Source organism: Puma concolor, chromosome C1 (assembly GCF_028749965.1).
Source record: "Puma concolor isolate L17-30 chromosome C1, mPumCon1.1.hap2, whole genome shotgun sequence".
Lineage (NCBI taxonomy): Eukaryota > Metazoa > Chordata > Mammalia > Carnivora > Felidae > Puma > Puma concolor.
In genome coordinates this window covers 8,117,239-8,136,253 of record NC_141674.1, presented here as the reverse complement: position 1 = coordinate 8,136,253, position 19,015 = coordinate 8,117,239, and the positions used below count along the sequence as shown (strand labels likewise).

Sequence of the window (19,015 nt, the reverse complement as noted above, 5' to 3'; positions counted from 1 at the left end):
TCATTAACTTCTTATGCCAGTATAACTGGAAATGAGTCCTCAGAAATCCCTGCAGACTGATCTTGACTTTAAGAACACAGACAAATAGAAACCTGTGCTCCCAGATGAAGCCAGTGCTCTGAGCTCTGGTTTTGTCCCGGCCTGACTGAGCCGAGTTCACAGTGCCGCCTCCCATCTTCCCATAACATCACTTTTGTTTCCACTGGCCGCTTTTCCCACTGAAAACTGCACTTCCTATGCACCATGGCAATGTTCTGCCATCGTTGTCCCCACAGAAAGTTTTAAGAAACAGGCTTAGGCAAAGGTGCTGTTAGAGAATGTGCGCCCAGCACCACCCCAGTCCTCTAGCTGAGCCTCGTGGAAACCCCTCCCAGGGGTCCCACTGCTGGTGGTTGCGTGTCCCTGAGTTACTGCTTGGGTTCCGTGTTGGAGACACGGCTCCTCAGTGATAGATTGAACTCCCTTCCTCGCCGTGGCTGCCGGGGAGCTCACAGCTCGGGTCCTGGCCCACCTCTAATAGACTCTAACTTGACCTCTAACAGACTACAGACCCTCGACCTCTTTTGTCTGCTGCCCTCTCTCCTCCCAGCTTTATTTTGTCTTTCCTGCTCTTTCCCTTCACTGTTTGTGCCCTTTCTTAAAGGTTATTCTGGTATATATCTTTGAGTCGACTGCCTTAAATTCTCTTTGAAACAATCAGGTTACCTGTTCACAAAAATGTCTTTGCACAGCTGTTCCTTAGTTTTTGTTTTTGTATTTAAAAGCTGTGCTGTGCTAACAGTACTGTTCTCTTGCTACTGGTCTGACTTCCTACTTCTTGACGTTTCTACTATTTACTCCAGGACAAATTAAATCTCACATGTAATCCTCAAACCAGGCTCACAGTGAGACATTATAAACTACTCCCATCTCCTCAAAGCTTGTATATATCAGTAAGTATAATTGCTTCATAAGGGAACAGAGGATTAAATGGTATTGAATTATTTGTAAACATACACACACACCGGCTTTTACTTGGTTAGCCTGTAGCATTAGGTTAAGGTCTAGTGCCTGCTGACTCAGGGGGCCACTGTAACAAATTGCCATAGACGGGGGGCTTAAACAAGAAACACTTTTCACAGTTCTGGAAGCTGGGAAGTCTAAGGTCAGGATGCCAGCACAGTTGGGTTCTGGCGAGCACCCTCTTCCAGGTTGCCCCACGGACGACTTCTCTCTGTGTGCTCAAGTGGCAAAAAGCAGAGAACAAGCTCTTTGGGCTTTTTTTTTTTTTTTTAATGTCTATTTTTATTTTGAGAGGAAGAGAGAATGCGTGAGCAGGGGAGAGGCAGAGAGAGAGGGAGAGCAAGAATCCCCAACAGGCTCTGTGCTGAAAGCACACAGCCCAGCACAGGGCTTGAACTCACAAACCATGAGATCATGACCTGAGCCAGCACCAAGAGTTGGATGCTCAACCGACTGAGCCCCCAGGCTGTTTTTTTTTATGAGGGCCCTAATCCCGTTTGTGAGGGCTCTACCGTCATGGCCTGATCACCTCCCAAAGACCCTACTTCCCAATCCCATCACACTGGGAGTTAGCCTTCAACACAGGAATTTGGGGAGACATAAACATTTCAGTCCACAGCATTCCTCTCCTGGCCCCCAAAATGCATGTCCTTCTTAAATGCAAAATCCATCCATTCCATCACAACAGCCCCAAAGTCAACCCATTCCAGGATCAGCTCTAAAGTCTCATCTAAATATCATCTAAATCAGGGATAGACTGGAGAATCTAGGTACAGTTCATCCTGAGGCAAAATTTGTCTCTGGCTGCGAACCTGTGAAAACAAACAAGTTACATGCTTCCAGAATACACTGATGGGGCAGTAACAGGAGAGCCATCCCCATTCCAAGAGACACGGGGAAGAAGGAAAGGGTGACAGGTCCCACGCAAGGCAAACTTCATGAGATCTCCGGAGTAATCGCTTTTGGCTGGATTCTCTGCTCTCCAAGCCCTCTGGGTAACGGTCTGCCTTCTGGACCTGCTGGGCAGAGGTCCTGGCCCCACAGCTCCGCCGGCTAGACAGCCCAGTGGTGGCTCTACCCCCACAGCTTTGGGCAGAGTTCACGGGCCTGTTAAAAGCAAGGCAATGGTCCTCCTGTTTGAAAACAAGCAGGCAGCCCTGCTGATCTCTGAATCAACTTCAGGATCATTCTCTTCTTGTTCACAGCCAAATAGCTCCACAGTCCCGTCCTGTAAAATCCAGGAAGTTCAACAGCCTTCCTTCATTCCCTCCTGTCTCTTTGCCCGTCTGTTCAGTGTGGTAGTTTTCCTGCCGGCGTAGCTGATTAGGTCCATGGTTCATGACACCCAGTCCCCTGAGCAAAGCCTCACGTGGCCATGCCCTTCGTGCTCTCCCCAAATGCACGCACTCATTTCTCACAGTAGAGATAGGCTGAGAATTTCCCAAATCTTTAAGTCCCGGGTCCTTTTTCGCTGTTGCTTCTCTCCTCTCTCATTTTACTCTAAGCAGTCAGGAAGAACCAAGCCACTCCTCCTCAGTTTGCCTAGAAATCTCCTCAGCTAATACCCAGGGTCATCATTCACAAGTTCTGCCTTCCACCAAACACTACGGCGTTGACCACAACTCAGGCAAAATTTTTGCCACTTTATAACAAGGATTGCCTTTTCTCTATTCCCCGATAACGCGTCTTCCTTTCCGTCGGAGAACTCGTCAGAATGGCCTTTACCATCCTATTTCTATCACCATTCTGTTCACAACTATGCATGTTCTCTAAGAAGACGGAAGCGTTCTCTGTGTTTCTCTTTTTTTTCTTTCTGAGCTTTCACCAGAATTTGCCTTTGAGAGTCCATTCACGGTAGTCTGGGCTTTCTCTAGCACGCAGCCCAAAACTCTCCCAGCCTCTGCCCATCACCCTGTTCCAGAGCCACTTCATCATTTCTAGGTGTTTGGTACAGCAGCACCCCGCATCTTGGTACCAGTTTCCTGTTTCAGTCCATTCGGGCCGCTGTAACAAAATGCCATGGCCCAGGGGGCTTAATCAGCTTTGACTTCTCACGGCTCTGGAGGCTGGGCAGCCCACAATCAGGGAGCAGCACGGTTGGGCACTGGTGGCACCCTCTTCCAGGTTGCCACGTTGCCACCTTCTCACTGTGTCCTCACGTGGCTGAAAGCAGAGCTCAAGCTCTCTGGGGTCTCTTTCATAAGGGCCCTAATTGCATCCGTGAGCCACCCCACCCTCGTGACCTAATCCCCTACCAAAGGCCCTGCTTCCGAATACATTGGGAATTGACTTCAACGTAGGATTTGGGGGGGACACACACATTCAGTCCACAGGACCTGCTTCTCACCCAAAGTAGAAGAAAGTGTCTGATCCAAGCTGGATGCTTTCATCACTGCCCAACCCCTAGCAAGTAATCCCATTTTTTAAGAATTTTCTGACTGAGATTAGCAGAATTAAGACCAAAAACGGGCCGGCACTTCCATGGTGGCCGTGCAGCAGCATACCTCGTGGAGGATGAAACAGAATGTGCTTTACTTTCTGGGGTGACACTGAGTTCTCCTTTGGTTCCTGGTGATTCTGTCCTCTTTAGGGCCAGAGACTGTGTTGGCTCCTCTCTGAATCCTTGGTGTCTGTCCTCTGGCTGCACCCGGAGACGTGCTTGGAAAGTGGTGGTCCTGGTCAGAATCTGCACCGTAGGTTAAGTGGCTGGAGGCGTCCTCCAACATTAACATTGTCACGAAAAATTTACACTTCTGTTTACGCAATTGTGTACATGTAAAAATAGGAGTAAGTTTTAGCAACTATAGGTTTGGATTAGGACGGTGTAGATGCTTTGCACCCCAACTTTGTTAAGGAATAATTAATAAATATAATTGTATATATTGAAAATGTACAACATGAAGGCAGGTGCCTGGGCGGTTCAGTCGGTTAAGCATCCGACTCTTGGTTTTGGCTCAGGTCATGATCTCACGGTTCATGGGATTGAGTCCCGCATCCAGCTCTGTGCTGACAGCATGGAGCCTGCTTGGGATTCTCTCTCTCTGTCTCTCTCTCTCTCCCCCCCCAAATAAATAAACACTTAAAAATAATAATAATAAAATAAAATGTACAACATGATAACTTGATACACATTATGGAATGCTTATCAAGCTCAAGATCATTAACACATCCATCACCTCACATCGTTAACTCGTGTGTGTGTGTGATAAGGACACTTAAAACCCACTCTGAGCAACTTTAAAATGTGCAACACTGACTATAGTCCCCATGTCGTGCATGAGATCCTTGGAATCTACTCATCTTACAGTGGAAAGTTTATGCCCTTCAACCTGTCTCCCCATTTCCCCAGCTCTCTGCACCCCCTGGCAACCATGGTTCTGTTCTTTCTGTGGAATCAGGTGGGGGTTATGGTTTTTGTTTCATTTTGTTTTGTTTTTTTAGATTCCACATGTAAGGGATACCATATGGTATTTTTCTTTTTCTATCTTATTTCACTTAGCATAATGCCCTCCAGATTCATCCATGTCATCATAAATGGCAGTTTCCTTCTTTTATATGGCTGAATGATATTCCTGTGTGTGTGTGTGTGTGTGTGTGTGTGTGTGTGTGTGTGTGTGTGTCTTTATCTACTCATCTGTCACCAGACACCTAGGCTGTTTCCATGTCTTGGCCATTGTGAATAATGCTGCAGTGGACATGGGAATACGGACATCTTTTCAAGATACTAATTTCCTTTCCTTTGCATATGTACCCAGAAGTGGAATTTCAGGATCATATGGTAATTTTATTTTTAAAAATCTCCCCATCTGCATTCCCACCAACGATGTACAAGGGTTTCCTATTTTCCACATCCTCATCAACACTTGCTGTCTCTTGCCTTTTTGATAACAGCCATCATACCTGGTATGAGAAGATACCTCATTGGATGGTTTGCATTTCCCTGATGATGAGTGATGTTGAAAACCTTTTCACGTACCTATTGGCCATTCCACGAATGTCTTCTTTGGGAAAATGTCTATTCAGGACCTTTGCCCGTTTTTTAATTGGGAATATTTACTTTTTTGCTATTAAGTCGTATGATTCCTTTATATATTTTGATATTAACTCCTCACGAGGGGCTATAGATGGCAAATCATTTCTCCCATACTGCAGGTTGTCTTTTCAACGTATTGCTTCTTTGCTGTGCAGAAGCTTTTTAGTTCTAGGTGAGCCCACTTATTGATTTTAGCCTTTGGTGCCTAGAGCTTCAGATGTTTTTTTAGTTGTGGGGTTAGAGGAGATGAGAGAGAGAATTATTAGCTACTTCTGCCAGAGGCGTTTACGCTTTTCCTGCTCTTCTCTTAACCCCCTGATCTTTTTATCCTCACTTTCCAGGCAGTATTGCGCCGGCTGCTGGCACCTCAGACTCCCCGCCTGCCTCGGGGAGTTTGTTTGAATGCCTGTCCTGGGGAATGCCCTGCTGCAGCGCACCTCTTCTGTGCTCACTCTGTTCCTTGGAAAATCCCCGCGTTCTTGTTTTTAAGATTAAATAGGCTCCCAGCAGCCCAAGAACTATAGGTACAATAGGGAACACTGAGTAGGAGTAATGGCTCACCTTACACTGACTGGCTCAAGGGAATGGTTCTTTTTGGCAAGGAAAAATGACTTCCTACCACTCAAAATGAATTTAGCATCTGTTACGGCTGAAGACATGCCCCCTCTCTGTGTTAGTTTGCTCAAGGAGAAAGAAAGTAGGAGTGTTGGTTTGCAAAGTATTTTGAAGCCAGGCGGTGGCATTGGGCTCCGTGGTGATTAGGTGGCTAGATCCGACCTCTCCCCGCGGCTGCTGCCCTTGTCGGCCCCTGCCTTTTCACTTTTTGGCTTCCCTAAAGACTGTAACAAAATCAGTCTCTTTCTCACTGCTCACCCTCTGGTCTTTCCCTTAAGCTTTTTACCTTGCTCTGAATGGTAATGGTGGTAATTTAAAAACCAGCACGTTTTAAAAGAATTTATTGTGGAAGGAAAAGGAAACTTCAGATGTTCACAACATCCTACAGTGTTGTATTTTTACAAAGCAAAATGCTTATGAACAGCATGAATCATTAACCATAGTGTCATCTACCTTCATTTTGCAGCCACTTTTATAGGCAAAAGAGGAAGCTCTTTGAGCCCTTTTCTTACAAAGTAAAAAATAAAAACCAATATATCTGTATTGACTGAATATCTTAAGGCAGTTTTGTGAAGCATCCACGAGGGACTTTCCCCACCTCCTACTGGAACTCCCCAGCCGCCACTAGACCCACTTCTGCCTTTCAGCACACTGCACCCTGATTGACGTTGAGCAGGGAGGGGGCAGAGGCCTGCCGTCAGGCCCGGGACCCTGGAGATCCCTCCTGGGTCAATCCACTGCCAGCAGAATAATTTTTGCCTTTAAAGAAAAAATGTGTAGACCGAAGGTAATTTCATTGGATTGGATTTAAAACCCGAAACTTCTTTCCCCCGCCACTCCTCTCTTTTATGCCTTCCTCCATCACCCAGGGCCTCTCCTTGAAGATCAAAATCACATGATTCTTTTTAGTAAAGGGGTCTATTTTCTCCCCTCACATAACCTAGACCTTCAACTAAATAGATACAGTGATGTCACAATTACTTTTCTTTCACAGAAAAATCAAGTGGAAAGGAGAGGCTTTGAGTGAATATGTCAGGGATCACAGGCACAGAGAGCCCACTCGGGCCAGGCCCCTGGGAAGTTGTGTGATGGCCCATCGTGTTTAAATAATTCATCCCATTTATGTAACGTCCTTGTCCTCTCAGTTTTATTGTGCTCCCTAGAGACAGACTCTCGTTGGAGATTCTAGGCCATTTTCCGTCCCTACCCTTTCTCCACTCCCTTCCTCCCCTTCCCTGCCCTCACGCAGCCTCCGATTGTCCCCATTTCCCTGGCCGTGCCCCCCCCCCCCCCCCCGGGCAGGCCTGCACTCAGGGCTGGAAGTCTTCCGGGCGGATTTTCATCTCCACGCGCCTGAGGGAGTAGCTCGAGCCGTGCCAGCCGTACCACGTGATGCCGTCCAGGTGCTTGTTGTGGTCCCCGAGGCGGTAGTAGACCCCGTTGAGGTTGGAGTCTGTGCAGCAGTTGTACCAGTACCCACCTGGCCCAAGAGAGAGATCGGGGCCGTGAGCCCGGTTCGTCCCCGCCTCGGAAACGGCGGACACACGGGACAGGAGGCTTGGCGGAGCTGCCGTTTGAACCGTAGCTCCGCAGTCAGAAGTGCCAAAGCCAGAACGCCGGGCCATGCGGCTCTAAATCCGGCTTTAAATTGGTCCTTCCCCGCTGGGACCAGCCCCCGAGCCCCCCCACCTCACCTTTGCGGAGCTGTGCACACTTGTCCAGGCAGTTGTCGTTGTCCTTGTCCTTGGTGCTGAAGGCCGTGTTGTTGTGGTAGAGGAGGGCATCGTTCCCCACGTTGCCGCTGTAGTTCCCCAGGAAGAGGCGGTAGCTGTTCAGTTCGTTGCCCAGAGCAAAGCGGCTGTACTCGGCGTGGCGCAGGTTGCCCTCCCAGTCCTGTTGGGGAGCAGGTGGACCTTAGAGAAGCAGCGCGGGGGCTGTGTTTCCCGCCACGCCACCGGCCTTCCCTCTCTCGGCTCGCAGCCACACGTCCATCTGTCTGTTTGCGCGGGGGCCCAGCGAGGCTTTATCACTTGTTTGCCTCTAGCTACCACACTAGGCTTGGGAGTCACAAAACAAGAGTCCCAGAGCAAGGCTCGCTCCTGAGTCACCATCTGGCCTGGATTAGCCCCTCTTTCTGCATCCTTCCTGTCCCTCTCTGTCTGTGAGGTGTGGGTGTGTGTCTCTCTGTGTCCCACTCAGAGTCACTGGAGAAGGTAGCGGGGCCTCCATTCCCTTCACGACCGTCACCAGTCAGTGTCGATAAGGTTTGCACATAGAGGAGCTCAAGCCCCAGGCCCGAGTGGGGACTGTAGTGTGTCAGCACAGCTGACTGTTGGATCCCCCCGCTCTGGCCCGAGTCCAGCCTCTTGTGTATCTGCAGCCTCGCTTTTGGGAGCAAATAGGAAAAACTCTCTTCTCAACTGCACTACAGCCTGCAGGAAAACCGCCGTAATAAGCACACAAGCCTGTAGTCAGTAAGAGTGGAAAGGGCGCCCCCAGAGTCGTGCACAGTTGTGTGTGGCACCTGCTCCAGTCCTAGGGGCCTTGTGCTCACCTCCATCTCCACACGCAGCCGGGTTGGCCGTCTGGAGAGCCGGTGGATGTGTTCGTTGCCCAGCCAGAAGTCCCCACGGATGCTGCCAAAGCCCTGCTTGTACTGCTTCCAGTCCCGGAAGAAGGAGACGAGGCCACTCTTTCGTCTCTGGATGGTGGTCCAGCCGCCGCCTGACGTCTCCATGTCACAGAACACCTGTGGCAGAGAGGATGCTCTGGTCAGGGACCCACAGAGGCAGGCAGAGGAGCCCGAGGGCGGGCCTCGTCGCCTCCCTCCCATTGCCGCAGGGCCAGTGGATGTGTGCGGGCTCACTACGACTCTACCCCAGTGTCAGCGAGCAGGAGTGGGGCAGTGGCTTGCTAAGGAAGAATTGTCAAAATTGAGGAGGGGGGCAAGCGCACGTATGGTTGGAAGAGAAGAAAATCCATGTGTGCTCTCTACGTGTTCTCTCTCATCTCCTTCCCCCAAGAATAACTGCTCTGGGTCGTGGCAAGAGATGTCAACAAGTCGGGTGGAGGTTATAGAATTGTCTGTGTCGGAAGATTTGGTGTTTGGTCAGTAATGATTTGAAGGGGCAAAAGAGATGCCGGGGGAGGGGTCCCCCCCCCACAAACTGAGTGTGTGTGTGGATAGCTCTCTGGTACTCGGTGTGTCTGATTCTCTGTCTTGAGTTTCCCATTCTCTAGACCATGGTTAGTCCTGTTGCCCCCAGCCCTGTGAGGGGGCAGAGGACCGATGGTAGCACCTGGGCCGTGGGCTCTGGTGACCTCACCTCCAGCTCAGGGCTGCCCAGAAAGTCATCGGGAGGAAGCTTGTACACCCCAGAGATGCGGTAGTTCTTCTGGTAGAGGGACGAGCAGTCATAGATGGCGTCTGTAATAGGAGCAAACCGCAGGAGTGAGCATCCAAACCCAGGGGCTCCACGGCAGGTGGGCATTCGTGCTCCGTCTCCATTGAAAGTTTAAAAACTGAGATCTCATTTCTACCACGCAATTCACACGAGTGTTCATTACTAGGCAGGATCTGGGTTTTGGAGGGGTGTGGCCATTGGGAGACCAAAAGGAGGTGTCTTTTGGCTTCATTGGTGGTGGGGAAGCCCTCACCTGGATAGCAGCATCAATGGGACCATCAAACAGGTGGTTTCAGGTTAACTCTGAAACAGATCATCCTGCTATGTTCTGTTCTTCTAGGCCACGATCTCTGGGGACATTACAGTGTGCGAGGGCCACGTAATAGATGCGCCTGTTTAATAAATTCCACTTCTGGGACCGCTAGCCTCTCTTACCATGTACGTTATGAGCATCTCATAGGGTCTGACTTTGTTGTTTTCTTGGTTTATTTGGGGGTGGGGGTGGTTTTTCAGAGGGAATGGCTATTTCTACCTTTGAGAATGGCTATTTTTGTCTAGATTGCCTACAAGGACCCTAATTAAGGGAGATCAATTTAACATCTTCTTCCCCGAACCACCCCCCCCACCGCGCCCCCCGCTGCTTCGTCTAACACCTGCTCATTCCTCAAACGGAAGTGCAAACACCCTGAGGAACCCATGGAGGCCTCCCCTGGCAGCATTATTAAAACAAGCAAACCAGAGCATCGAACAGGCTGGTGTTCACCCTGGGGTTGATTTAAACGCTTCCTTGGCCATCTTGGGGCTACAGCCTTGTGCCAGATTTTGTCTCCAGGTCTCAAATATCAAAGAAACCGCCTTTCCTGATGGGATTCAAAGAGCGGGAACTCTTGCTGTCCAGGAGACGCTTCCTGTCCCCTGTCTCTGGGGTTCTTTTCTCGGAGGCCCCTGCGCTGGGCCTTCGAGAAGAGCCCTTCGAGAGACGCTCACTGCCACCAGGAACTGTCCCAGGCAGAGCACATTGAGGGAGGGGGAGATGTGTGCCTTCACCATCAGCGTCCTTCATTTTCTGTTACTGAGGAGAGCGTCAACTTACTGCTTTCTCCGATGAGCTACCTGCTTAGAGAGTCTAAAGGTGACCCCGCAGCTGGCAATCGAGAAGAAAACGGAGGAAGGATGTCCTGGGCAAGAAGAGTAGGAGGCCCAGCAGGAGAGCTGCCTTTGACCCCCAAGAAGCTCCCTGCTGGGAGGGGAGAAAACCCCAGTTGGAGGAGTAGGAGGCGGCACAATCAGAGTCCCGCCTGGCCTGCTCTGCCGCGCCAGGCCAAATCGGGACGCGCTTGTCTGGAAAATGTCCTGAGGATACCTTTCTAGTCCCACACTGAGGGGCAGGAAGTACATGCTTAGGAAGTGATTTTCACATGGTGGTTTATTGGGTAACGGGCCATTTAAGCTTATTTCACGTTACAGCTTTTTCTCCGTTTGAACTGAGAGTCATCAGTGACTCACTCTCTTCTATTTCTTGACTTGGTCTATGATGTGACCGAAAGTTTTTACATCAGTAATAAATGACATATCTGTAGGATATTCGCCTGACAAGTAACGATTTCCTGATGATCTCAGAAACCCCAGTTTCTTCTCTCTGAGCAATAAATTCACCTTAGCCGGTCTGAGCCAACCTAACTAGAAACCAGAAGTTATTTTAAGAAAGAAAGCATTGGATGTATCTTACGTGGGGGGCTTCCAAAAATCCAGATTTCAGCATTGCATTTTCTTATTTGCTATAATGGGAGAATTTTATTTGAGATCCTGGGGGAAAATAGAAATCTCAGAAGTGAGGAACCTCGAGCCTCTCCTTCCTGACCCAAAGGAATTCTTCTTCTGGCTCTAGGCAGCATCTATACCTAATTCTGAGCCAGTGGGCAGAGTCAGGTTTGCAGAGACAGGACACAAAAACCCATTAATGCCCATTCCACTAAATCTTAGGGACACAGGAGAACTGTTTTTGGCAAAACTTGGTTCCTACAACGATAGATGTTACAGTTTTGGTGCTCAATCCTGCTTCCTTAGGACTGTGGGTACAGCCTGTCGGCTCTGGGTGAGGAAGCGAACCCATCAGGGAGACTTAAACCCTGTTTCTAAGGCTTGCGATGTGACTCTGGGCAAACCACGTTGTCCCTGTGCGCTCCGGGATGGGGATTCATACCTTCCTTATGCTGAATCATGGTGTGAGTAAAGAGACTGTGCAGACATTGGGGAAATTGACAGAAATTTACAGAACATTAGAGCCGGTGGCACGTACCCAGGAAAATACACCCCCAAAGAACCCCCCAGTCATCATTCTGATGGCCAAGCCATCTAGAAACCATGCCACACAGAGACGCTCCGGTGTTTGAACGAGAAGGTGGCAAGTAGCGTGAGGACACGTTCTCCTTACCTGCCGAGGTCTGGGTGACAGTCTGTGCTGCCTGTAGCTGCATAATGTCAATCTGGTTGTTCATTTCCGAGTACTTGCTCTCCGCGTCTGTGAGCCGTGACTCCATGCGCTTGGTGCTGCTCTCCAGCTCCATCACCTGCATGACCACGCTGACCCAGTCCCTCTCCTGCTTCTCGCTCAGTTCGCTCAGCAGACTGCTCAGATTGGCAATCTGGGCCCTGAGCTCCTTCGCCTCCTCACAGCAGGCGGCCGCCTTGAGCTGCGCGGGTGTCTTGCGCTTCGGGGGCTTCTGTGGCCACGCTGGGTGGCTGACAAAGGCCGTGATGAAAATGCAGAGCCAGGTCATAGCTGAGAGAGTCTTTTTCAGCATCTTTCGTGGGCCTGGGTGGGGAAGGATCTTCCTTTGGGGGATCTGGATATGCCCGGCTGAGGTCTGCAAAGCTGCAGCAAATTACAACTGTGCACTTTCACTCCGGATGGGCTCACCACCCTGTTGCTTTCTGTCCTCCCTTGCTCTTTCTTAGCCTTTCTCAAAGCTTGGGTTTAAAAGTGCAGCCTAACTGGGCTCCCTGTACCTTTCTTCCCAAGCCTGAACGCTCTACAAACTCAGCATCTTAAATATTGTTTGCTGCCTGCACCTCCACCCCCACTGTGGCCGTGCATGGTGCCTTAGCCCCTCCCAGCTCATCTGGGAGGGTCAGGTGCCTGTTGGGTGAAGTCAGCGTAAACTTAGGCCAGAGGGGAGGAGGGACACAGGGGCGAGTCTTTCTTTCCTTGCCTGCACAGTCTCTGGGCTGGGACAAGAGGACTATGAATTTGTGTGTTTCCAATTTCGCCTGGTAGATTATGCCCCTGCCAGCCACTGGCTCAGCTCTATCAGCGAGCAGGGCAGGGTCGGAAGAATTTCCAAATTCCGTTCTAAAGGTTACATAACCGTGGGGTGAGCGTAAGGTAGGCAAAGAGAATTGGGAATACGACTCCCGCTCACCCAGGGAGGCCTGTTAATGTAATCCATGCTGTTTATATGAGGATCTGGTATATTTTGGCATCCTGATGAGTGTGCTCTTAACAAGGCTGGTTATTCCTTTCTCTGATCATCACTCAGAGAATGATGTTTTACAAAACCCTCGTTCCGCCTAGATCTAACACTGTCACGGTGGAAAATCTCCAACTTAGAAGGGCTCTAGAAATAGAAAGAGTTAGCATCTTAGGAAGCAAAAAAAGGCTTTGTGGTTTGTATCCACAGGATTTGCTCAGTCATCTTTCTTCTTACGTACTTCCTTCTTCCACAAGTGGGCCCGTATTGGCTCCTCGCACGTGGCATTTGACAAGGAGGTGTCGGAGAGGACGGCAGGGACAAAAACTCAGGAGTGCCGGACACGGTCCTGGCACGGTCATGCCGATGTACTTCCGTCCGTCTGTAGGCACAGCGGAGAACAGGCCCATCCTTGGCCTGTGATTCAAAACTTGGAACGTACATTAAATCATAGGGAAAAGAATCTCTGTCACCTAACCCATATCGACAGTCTTATGTCCCTCTTCCTGTACAACACAGTTTGCAAATCTGAAGCTCTTCTCTATATCTGATGTACGTCCCTGAAAATAGGCATGCTGTCACTTCTCATGTATTGGAACGGAAGGGCACTACTCCTTTGAAAACAAATGGGAAAAACCTGGGGCTTCGGCAAACCTTAAATACTTAAAATGAGCTTTTCACTGAGAACGAATACAGAGGCCTCTCCATCCTTAAGCAGCAACTGCCTCTGTCTTGGGAACGTGCTCTTTCTTCTTCCATGTTACGGAGCCACCGAGGCAGACCTCGTCCTGTTGCTGTTCCATGTGGGTCCTTCACACACAAGCCTGGTGCCCGACAGCCCTCCTTCCCTGCCGTGACCCCCGGAGTCCCTTTACAGGTGGCACTTCTGGCTTCAGAAAGTCATTTCTGTTCAGCAGCTAGAGTTACCAAGCAGGTTTTCTCCCCCCCTTTAAATCACTAAGCGGTTGTGGCTCAGGTGTCCCAGGGTCCCCTTGCCTACTGAGGGGTGAGGGTGTGGCTGGCCCCCCACAGCAGCTTGCCATTCCTCTCAGAAGAGCCTGTTTAGAATTGGCAGCCAGTCCCCGCTCTTATTTCGCAAATACCCAGCCCAGCTGGGCACTGCGGTCTCGGCCACATGGAGTTCATTTCGCTAACACGAACCCAGCCCCAACCATCCGCATCCAACGGCCTCCTGAACCCGGTGAGGATCTTCACGTCGATCTCCCAGCCATCAGCTGACACTGAGCTTTTGCCCTGTGCCACACAGGCATGTGGAGCATCCTTTGTGACCCTGCCGTCCTGGTGCTCCCCCCGCAGCAACGTGAGAGAGAAAGGATCAGTGGAGCTTTATGGATTCCCAGCCAACTTTCTGTTTGTTCTTCCCAGTGGCCACTTCCCTGGCCCAAACAGGAAATTGTTACGAATAGATTTTCATATCTGGGCAGAAAGTGAATCAGTCATTTGTATTTGCAGCCCATGTAGCAATCCCTTCTGGGGGTTCATAGGTTTGGATCAGAAGCACCTAGCTGTTAGCATGAATGCCTACTCTCTGACATTTGTTTGCTGAAAGCCTATTTCTAACATGAGGTACAAGTTAGAGACAGAAGCTTTCCTTATTTGAAGATTTTCTTAAATCACCTAAGCTGCCCAAATGTCAATAGCCCTCCCGATTAAAAAACAAATAGCCAATTAAGAGTGTTTCCCATGCCGGAAGATTATCAATCCTGCATACATCCACAACCCTGCGATGTCCTAGATTCTGCGTTTCTGAAAGAAAGAAAAGTAAGCCCTTGTTTTGAGTACAGCTAAGCCAGTGAAAAAAACCAGGAAGAATGTGGAGGACGAGACCAGTTTTCCCTTCTCCAAGAGGCTTTTACCTTCTCTGCCCTTCAGTGGATAAAGTGACCATAAAAATGGGAATTAACTGAGAAAATAAGGAAAGCCTGTGTTGGACATCTTGCAGTTTTTCCTTTTCTCTATTTTGCTGCTGGTGAAAGAGGCTCAGCTTGGTGTTCCTGGGGAAGATGTTTGTGAAAATCAAATTTATAGTCTTAACGAGAAAAAGCCAGTGAGCTTTTACTTAGCCTGGAAGTTCTCAGAGACTTCACAGTCTGGGCCGTACTGCCTTGGGCTGGCACCAAGGACGGGAAGCCTCCAGCAGCCTGAGGATTACAGAGCTTGGGTAAGACCTAGAGGTGGTCTCTCCTTCCACGCAAATGGAGCGTCATGTCGCATTGTCTCGAAAACGTCCCGATTGGAGAGCCTCCTCCTTTGCTAATATATTCCTGCCCCTGCCTGCCCTTAAACCACCACTTGCACAGTTGGTGAGGGAAACAGCTACCCTTAGAACCGGACTCTCAGTTTGTGGCGTGAGTACATCTCAGAAGAACCTGCCTGCCTTGTTGTTAGTTTAATAGTGTTCTTTATGGGGATATTTTACTTCTCCTAAAGTCTTAGTGAGTCACGGCTTTGCCTTACTGTATGCGGCCATTTAATACCCGACGCTTCTTCTTCCTTTTTTTTTTTTTAATGTTTATTTATTTTTGAGAGAGAGACAGAGTGCGAACAGGGAAGGGACAGAGAGGGGGGAGACGGGAGACACAATCTGAAGCAGGTTGCCGACTCCAGGCTCCGTGCTGTTAGCACAGAGCCCGACGCGGGGCTCGAACTCACGAACCGCGAGATCATGTCCTGAGCTGAAGTCGGACGCTTAACCGACTGAGCCACACCCACGTGCCCCAATACCTGACACTCCTGTCGCTCAGTCCTATTTCTGCCTCATTTAAATGCCACCCACCCCAGGAGGCACATCCATCTCTTCCCTAAGTCTCCTGATCTGCCACTTGTACCAGAGTGCATTCTGGACGTGTTAGAAATCGTTTCTCTTGTGCTTCCTTCTAGAGTCTATTGTTTCACGACAGCACCTAGCAAGAGAGTCTGTCTCTGTGCTCAGACTTTGTAGCAAACGTCTGTTCTGTTAGCCAGTGTGTAAATTGCAGAGCACCGTTAACAATGCCGGCCCAGCCTCAATTGCCTCACCGTCCAGTTGGAGAAACAGGCAGCTGAGCTCTGGGACAGAGTGACATGCTAGGAGAGGGACACAGAGGAGGAGGAGTGCCCAATTCAGATGAGGTCCGGAAGGCCTCCCAAGGGGAGTGATACCCAGGTTTCACAGAGAAAGGAGGAGGTAGCCAGGGGTGGGAGGTGGGCATTCTGAGCAAGGTCTAGCTTTGTGAAAGACCTTGGCTTAGTAGGAGGACGTAAGTAGTTGAGTGTGGCTTAAGAGTCAGGGACGGAGGACAGTAAAGCCAGAGAGGTGGAGGGGAGCCAGGCCTGAGGGCCCCGAGGAGTCCACGTGAGGGGCGTGATTGCTACTCTGAAGACAGACAAGTCTCTGGAAGGAATCTAAGCAGCTCCTTACCCTTGTTGCTCTGTTTTCCTGAGTCTCACCGGGAAAGGGGCTTTTTGTACTTGCCCCACAAGATTTTTAACTGGAAATGGGACGGCCTAGAACATCGGAATTTCTTGAAATTGTAATGCGTTCATATTAAATGCCCCGAAGGGATCATCTGGCTTGAAGATTAAGGAGGCGGTATATGAAGGACTTGAAATAGTTGGGTCTAGAATCAGACAAATCTGGGTTCTAATCCCTTCCCATCATTGGTAGTTCCATGACCCTGGGCAAATTATTTCTCTGAGTTTACAGATCTGTGCAGTGGTGATGCAAATCCTAACTACTTTACCTCACAGGATTTCTGGTTCCATAAAGCAAAGGATTAAAAATAGTTAAGGCAGGGCACCTGGGTGGCTCAGTTGGTTAAGCATCTGACTTCAGCTCAGGACATGATCTCACCATTTGTGAGTTTGAACCCCACATCAGGCTCTCTGCTATTGGCTCAGAGCCCGCTTCAGATCCTCTGTCTTTCTCTCTCTCTCTCTCAAAAATAAAATAAACACTTAAAAGATAATCATAAAATAAACAATAAAAATAGTGAAGGCATTTCTGAATAAGATAAATAAATTTGGAGGAATTAAACTACGAGAAATCAATATTTATCATAAAGCTACTGTAAGTGATTAAAGGCAGTGTAGTGGTGGCACAAGGCTAAACTCACAGATAAATGGAGCGGAATCAAATGTCTGGAAACACACGCATGTGTGTAGACACTTGATTTTTGACAAGGTGGCACCATGGAACACTGAGGAAAGCACAGTCTTTTTCGGCAAGTTCTTCCAGGTCAGCTAGGTAGCCTTACGGGGAGAAGAGGACTCTTGACCCTTACCTCACACCACACATAAAACTTCAAGTTCAGAGGAGGCTTCCGTTCCACATGTGGAAGGTAAAACCAAAGCTTCTAGAAGATAACATAGGATATTATCTTCGGCATCTTGGGGGTAAGCAAAGATACAAAGAGCACTAACCATACAAGAAAACATTATCAAATGCAATAGAAGGAGTCATCTCTGTTCATTAGAAGACACCACGAAGAGAGGGAAAAGGGAGGAAGATTATCTCCAATAGATATCTTTGTGTTTATTGCATCCAGAGTATACATACAACTCTTCTCAAACAACTTTGAAAAAGGTAGCCAACTTAAAGATTGGCAAGAGATGTCACAAGGCACTTATTTCACAAAAGAAGATCTCCACAAGGCCAATAAACATACGAAAAGCTGCTCAAGCTCCTTAGTCATTATGGAAATTCAAATCAAAACTCTCCCATGCCGCCAATACACGCACACTGCAATGGGAAACACGGACAGTACCAAGTGTTGACAAGGATGTGGAGCCATTGGGCTTTTCAGATATTTCCGGTGGAAATGTCAATTGCTGAAACCACTCTGGGGAGCAATTTGTCTGTGTCCTCAAAAGCAGAACACACCCTGTAACCCAAAGGTGCTACTTCTTGGTAGGGTCCCAACAGAAACACCAGCACCCTTGCACCAAACCCAGTACAAGAACGTGTGTAGGGACAGCACTCGTACGGCCAAGAGCTGACAGCCACCTACATGCCCGTCAGCGGGAAGATGGATACTTTGTGATATATTCATAGAGTGAATGAGTCTTCAGCACTAGAAGGAAGAACGACCGTGGCATGTTGGTGGCACATAGCAACATGGACGTATGTCCCAGACATCGTGTTGAGCATCAGGTGAGGTTTAAAACATGGCAAAACTGTGGGGCGCCTGGGTGGCTCAGTCAGTTAAGCATCCGACTCTTGATCTTGGCTTAGGTCATGATCTTACGGTTTCGTGAGTTCAAGCCCCACATCAGGCTCTGCACTGACAGCTCAGAAGCTGCCTGGGATTCTCTCTCTCTCTCTCTCTCTCTCTCTCTCTCTCTCTCTCTCTGTGCCCCTCCTCTGCTCGTGCTCTCTCTGTCTCTTTTGATGTAAATAACTAAACTAAAAAAAAAAAAAAACCGGCAAAACTAACCAGTTGCGTCAGAGGTCAGATAGTCGTTGCCTCTAGAGATGAGGAGGGGAGCCGCGGTCAGGACAAGGCTCAGTGTTTCTGGGACCCTGGCAGCGTGTTGTGTTCTGTTTCTCGCTCTGGGTGGTATTTACAAGGGTATCTTCACTCCGCGATTTATCAAGCTGCACACTGTGTGCACCTTTCTATATGTGTGTTACACTTCAACTAGGAAGTTGATTCAAAAATCGATAGTGCACATGATACAGGTTAGTGACGGACACATAGTCAATGTCCAGCAAATATTAAGTATTACTGGTTAGGTATGCAGTTATCATCTCATTAGAAAAGCCCTCCCTGCCCTTCCGAGTCTACACTAAGCACCCGCCCCCCCCCACGTTAGTCTCCATCTAGGTGCTCTGTTTTCTTCTTGGTGTTTACCTTCACAGCATTTATTTCAGGGTTTTTTGGTTTGTTTGTTTTGTTTTTGTTTTCGTTTTTGTTTTTTTTTTTTTTTTTTTTGGTATATCTGTTTCACCAGCCCATAAGCTCTGCGAAAGCAAAGACCTCGTCTGTCGTATTTACCACGGTAGCTCTAACATCTATCTCTTGGCACCAGACTGAGACCAAAGAGCTCCTTATTTGGAACTCGTCAAGTGAAAGAATGAATCCCCAGCAGAAGGTTCTCTTCACCTAAAACATCTGTTGTGGAGACTCAGAGTCTCTATCCATGGTCATTGGCGGTACTTTGTCACCATGAGGTCTTCGTCATTGGCCCCTGCGTTCTGTCCTGCTCTGAGTCCATTTTCCTTCTGTAGGTCTTAGACACAGAATCAAAGGAAGTGGGAACTGGAAACACTGAGATCATCTGGCTCAACCTTGTATTTTAATAACCGGGGGCAGCATCCTCACTGTGTAATCCCTTTGTCTCCCTGGAAACCATCGATTTGTGTCTCCCTCCTCTTTCTTTACGTATGAAGACCAACAGAAGGACCACAGAGCATTTGGGGCAAGGTTTTGTCCCGCTCCACTTTATTCCAGAGGCCTGGGTAAATGGCCTATCTGATCACTTCCGCCTGC

General features: G+C 48.9%; 2 protein-coding genes across 2 annotated transcripts in view; one reads left to right on the top strand and one right to left on the bottom strand.

Annotated features, from left to right (window-relative positions):
• The window catches only part of MTOR (mechanistic target of rapamycin kinase), a 135,071-nt gene that overhangs the window by 60,168 nt on the left and 55,888 nt on the right, over positions 1-19,015 (top strand). The window lies entirely within an intron of this gene.
• Positions 5,975-12,152, bottom strand: ANGPTL7 (angiopoietin like 7). Its single transcript, XM_025934828.2, has 5 exons — positions 11,489-12,152; positions 8,977-9,077; positions 8,205-8,399; positions 7,345-7,543; positions 5,975-7,130 (listed from the first exon to the last, which is right to left on the bottom strand). Exons 1-5 carry the CDS (start codon positions 11,856-11,858, stop codon positions 6,961-6,963), a joined length of 1,035 nt encoding a protein of 344 aa, XP_025790613.1. The 5' UTR covers positions 11,859-12,152; the 3' UTR covers positions 5,975-6,960.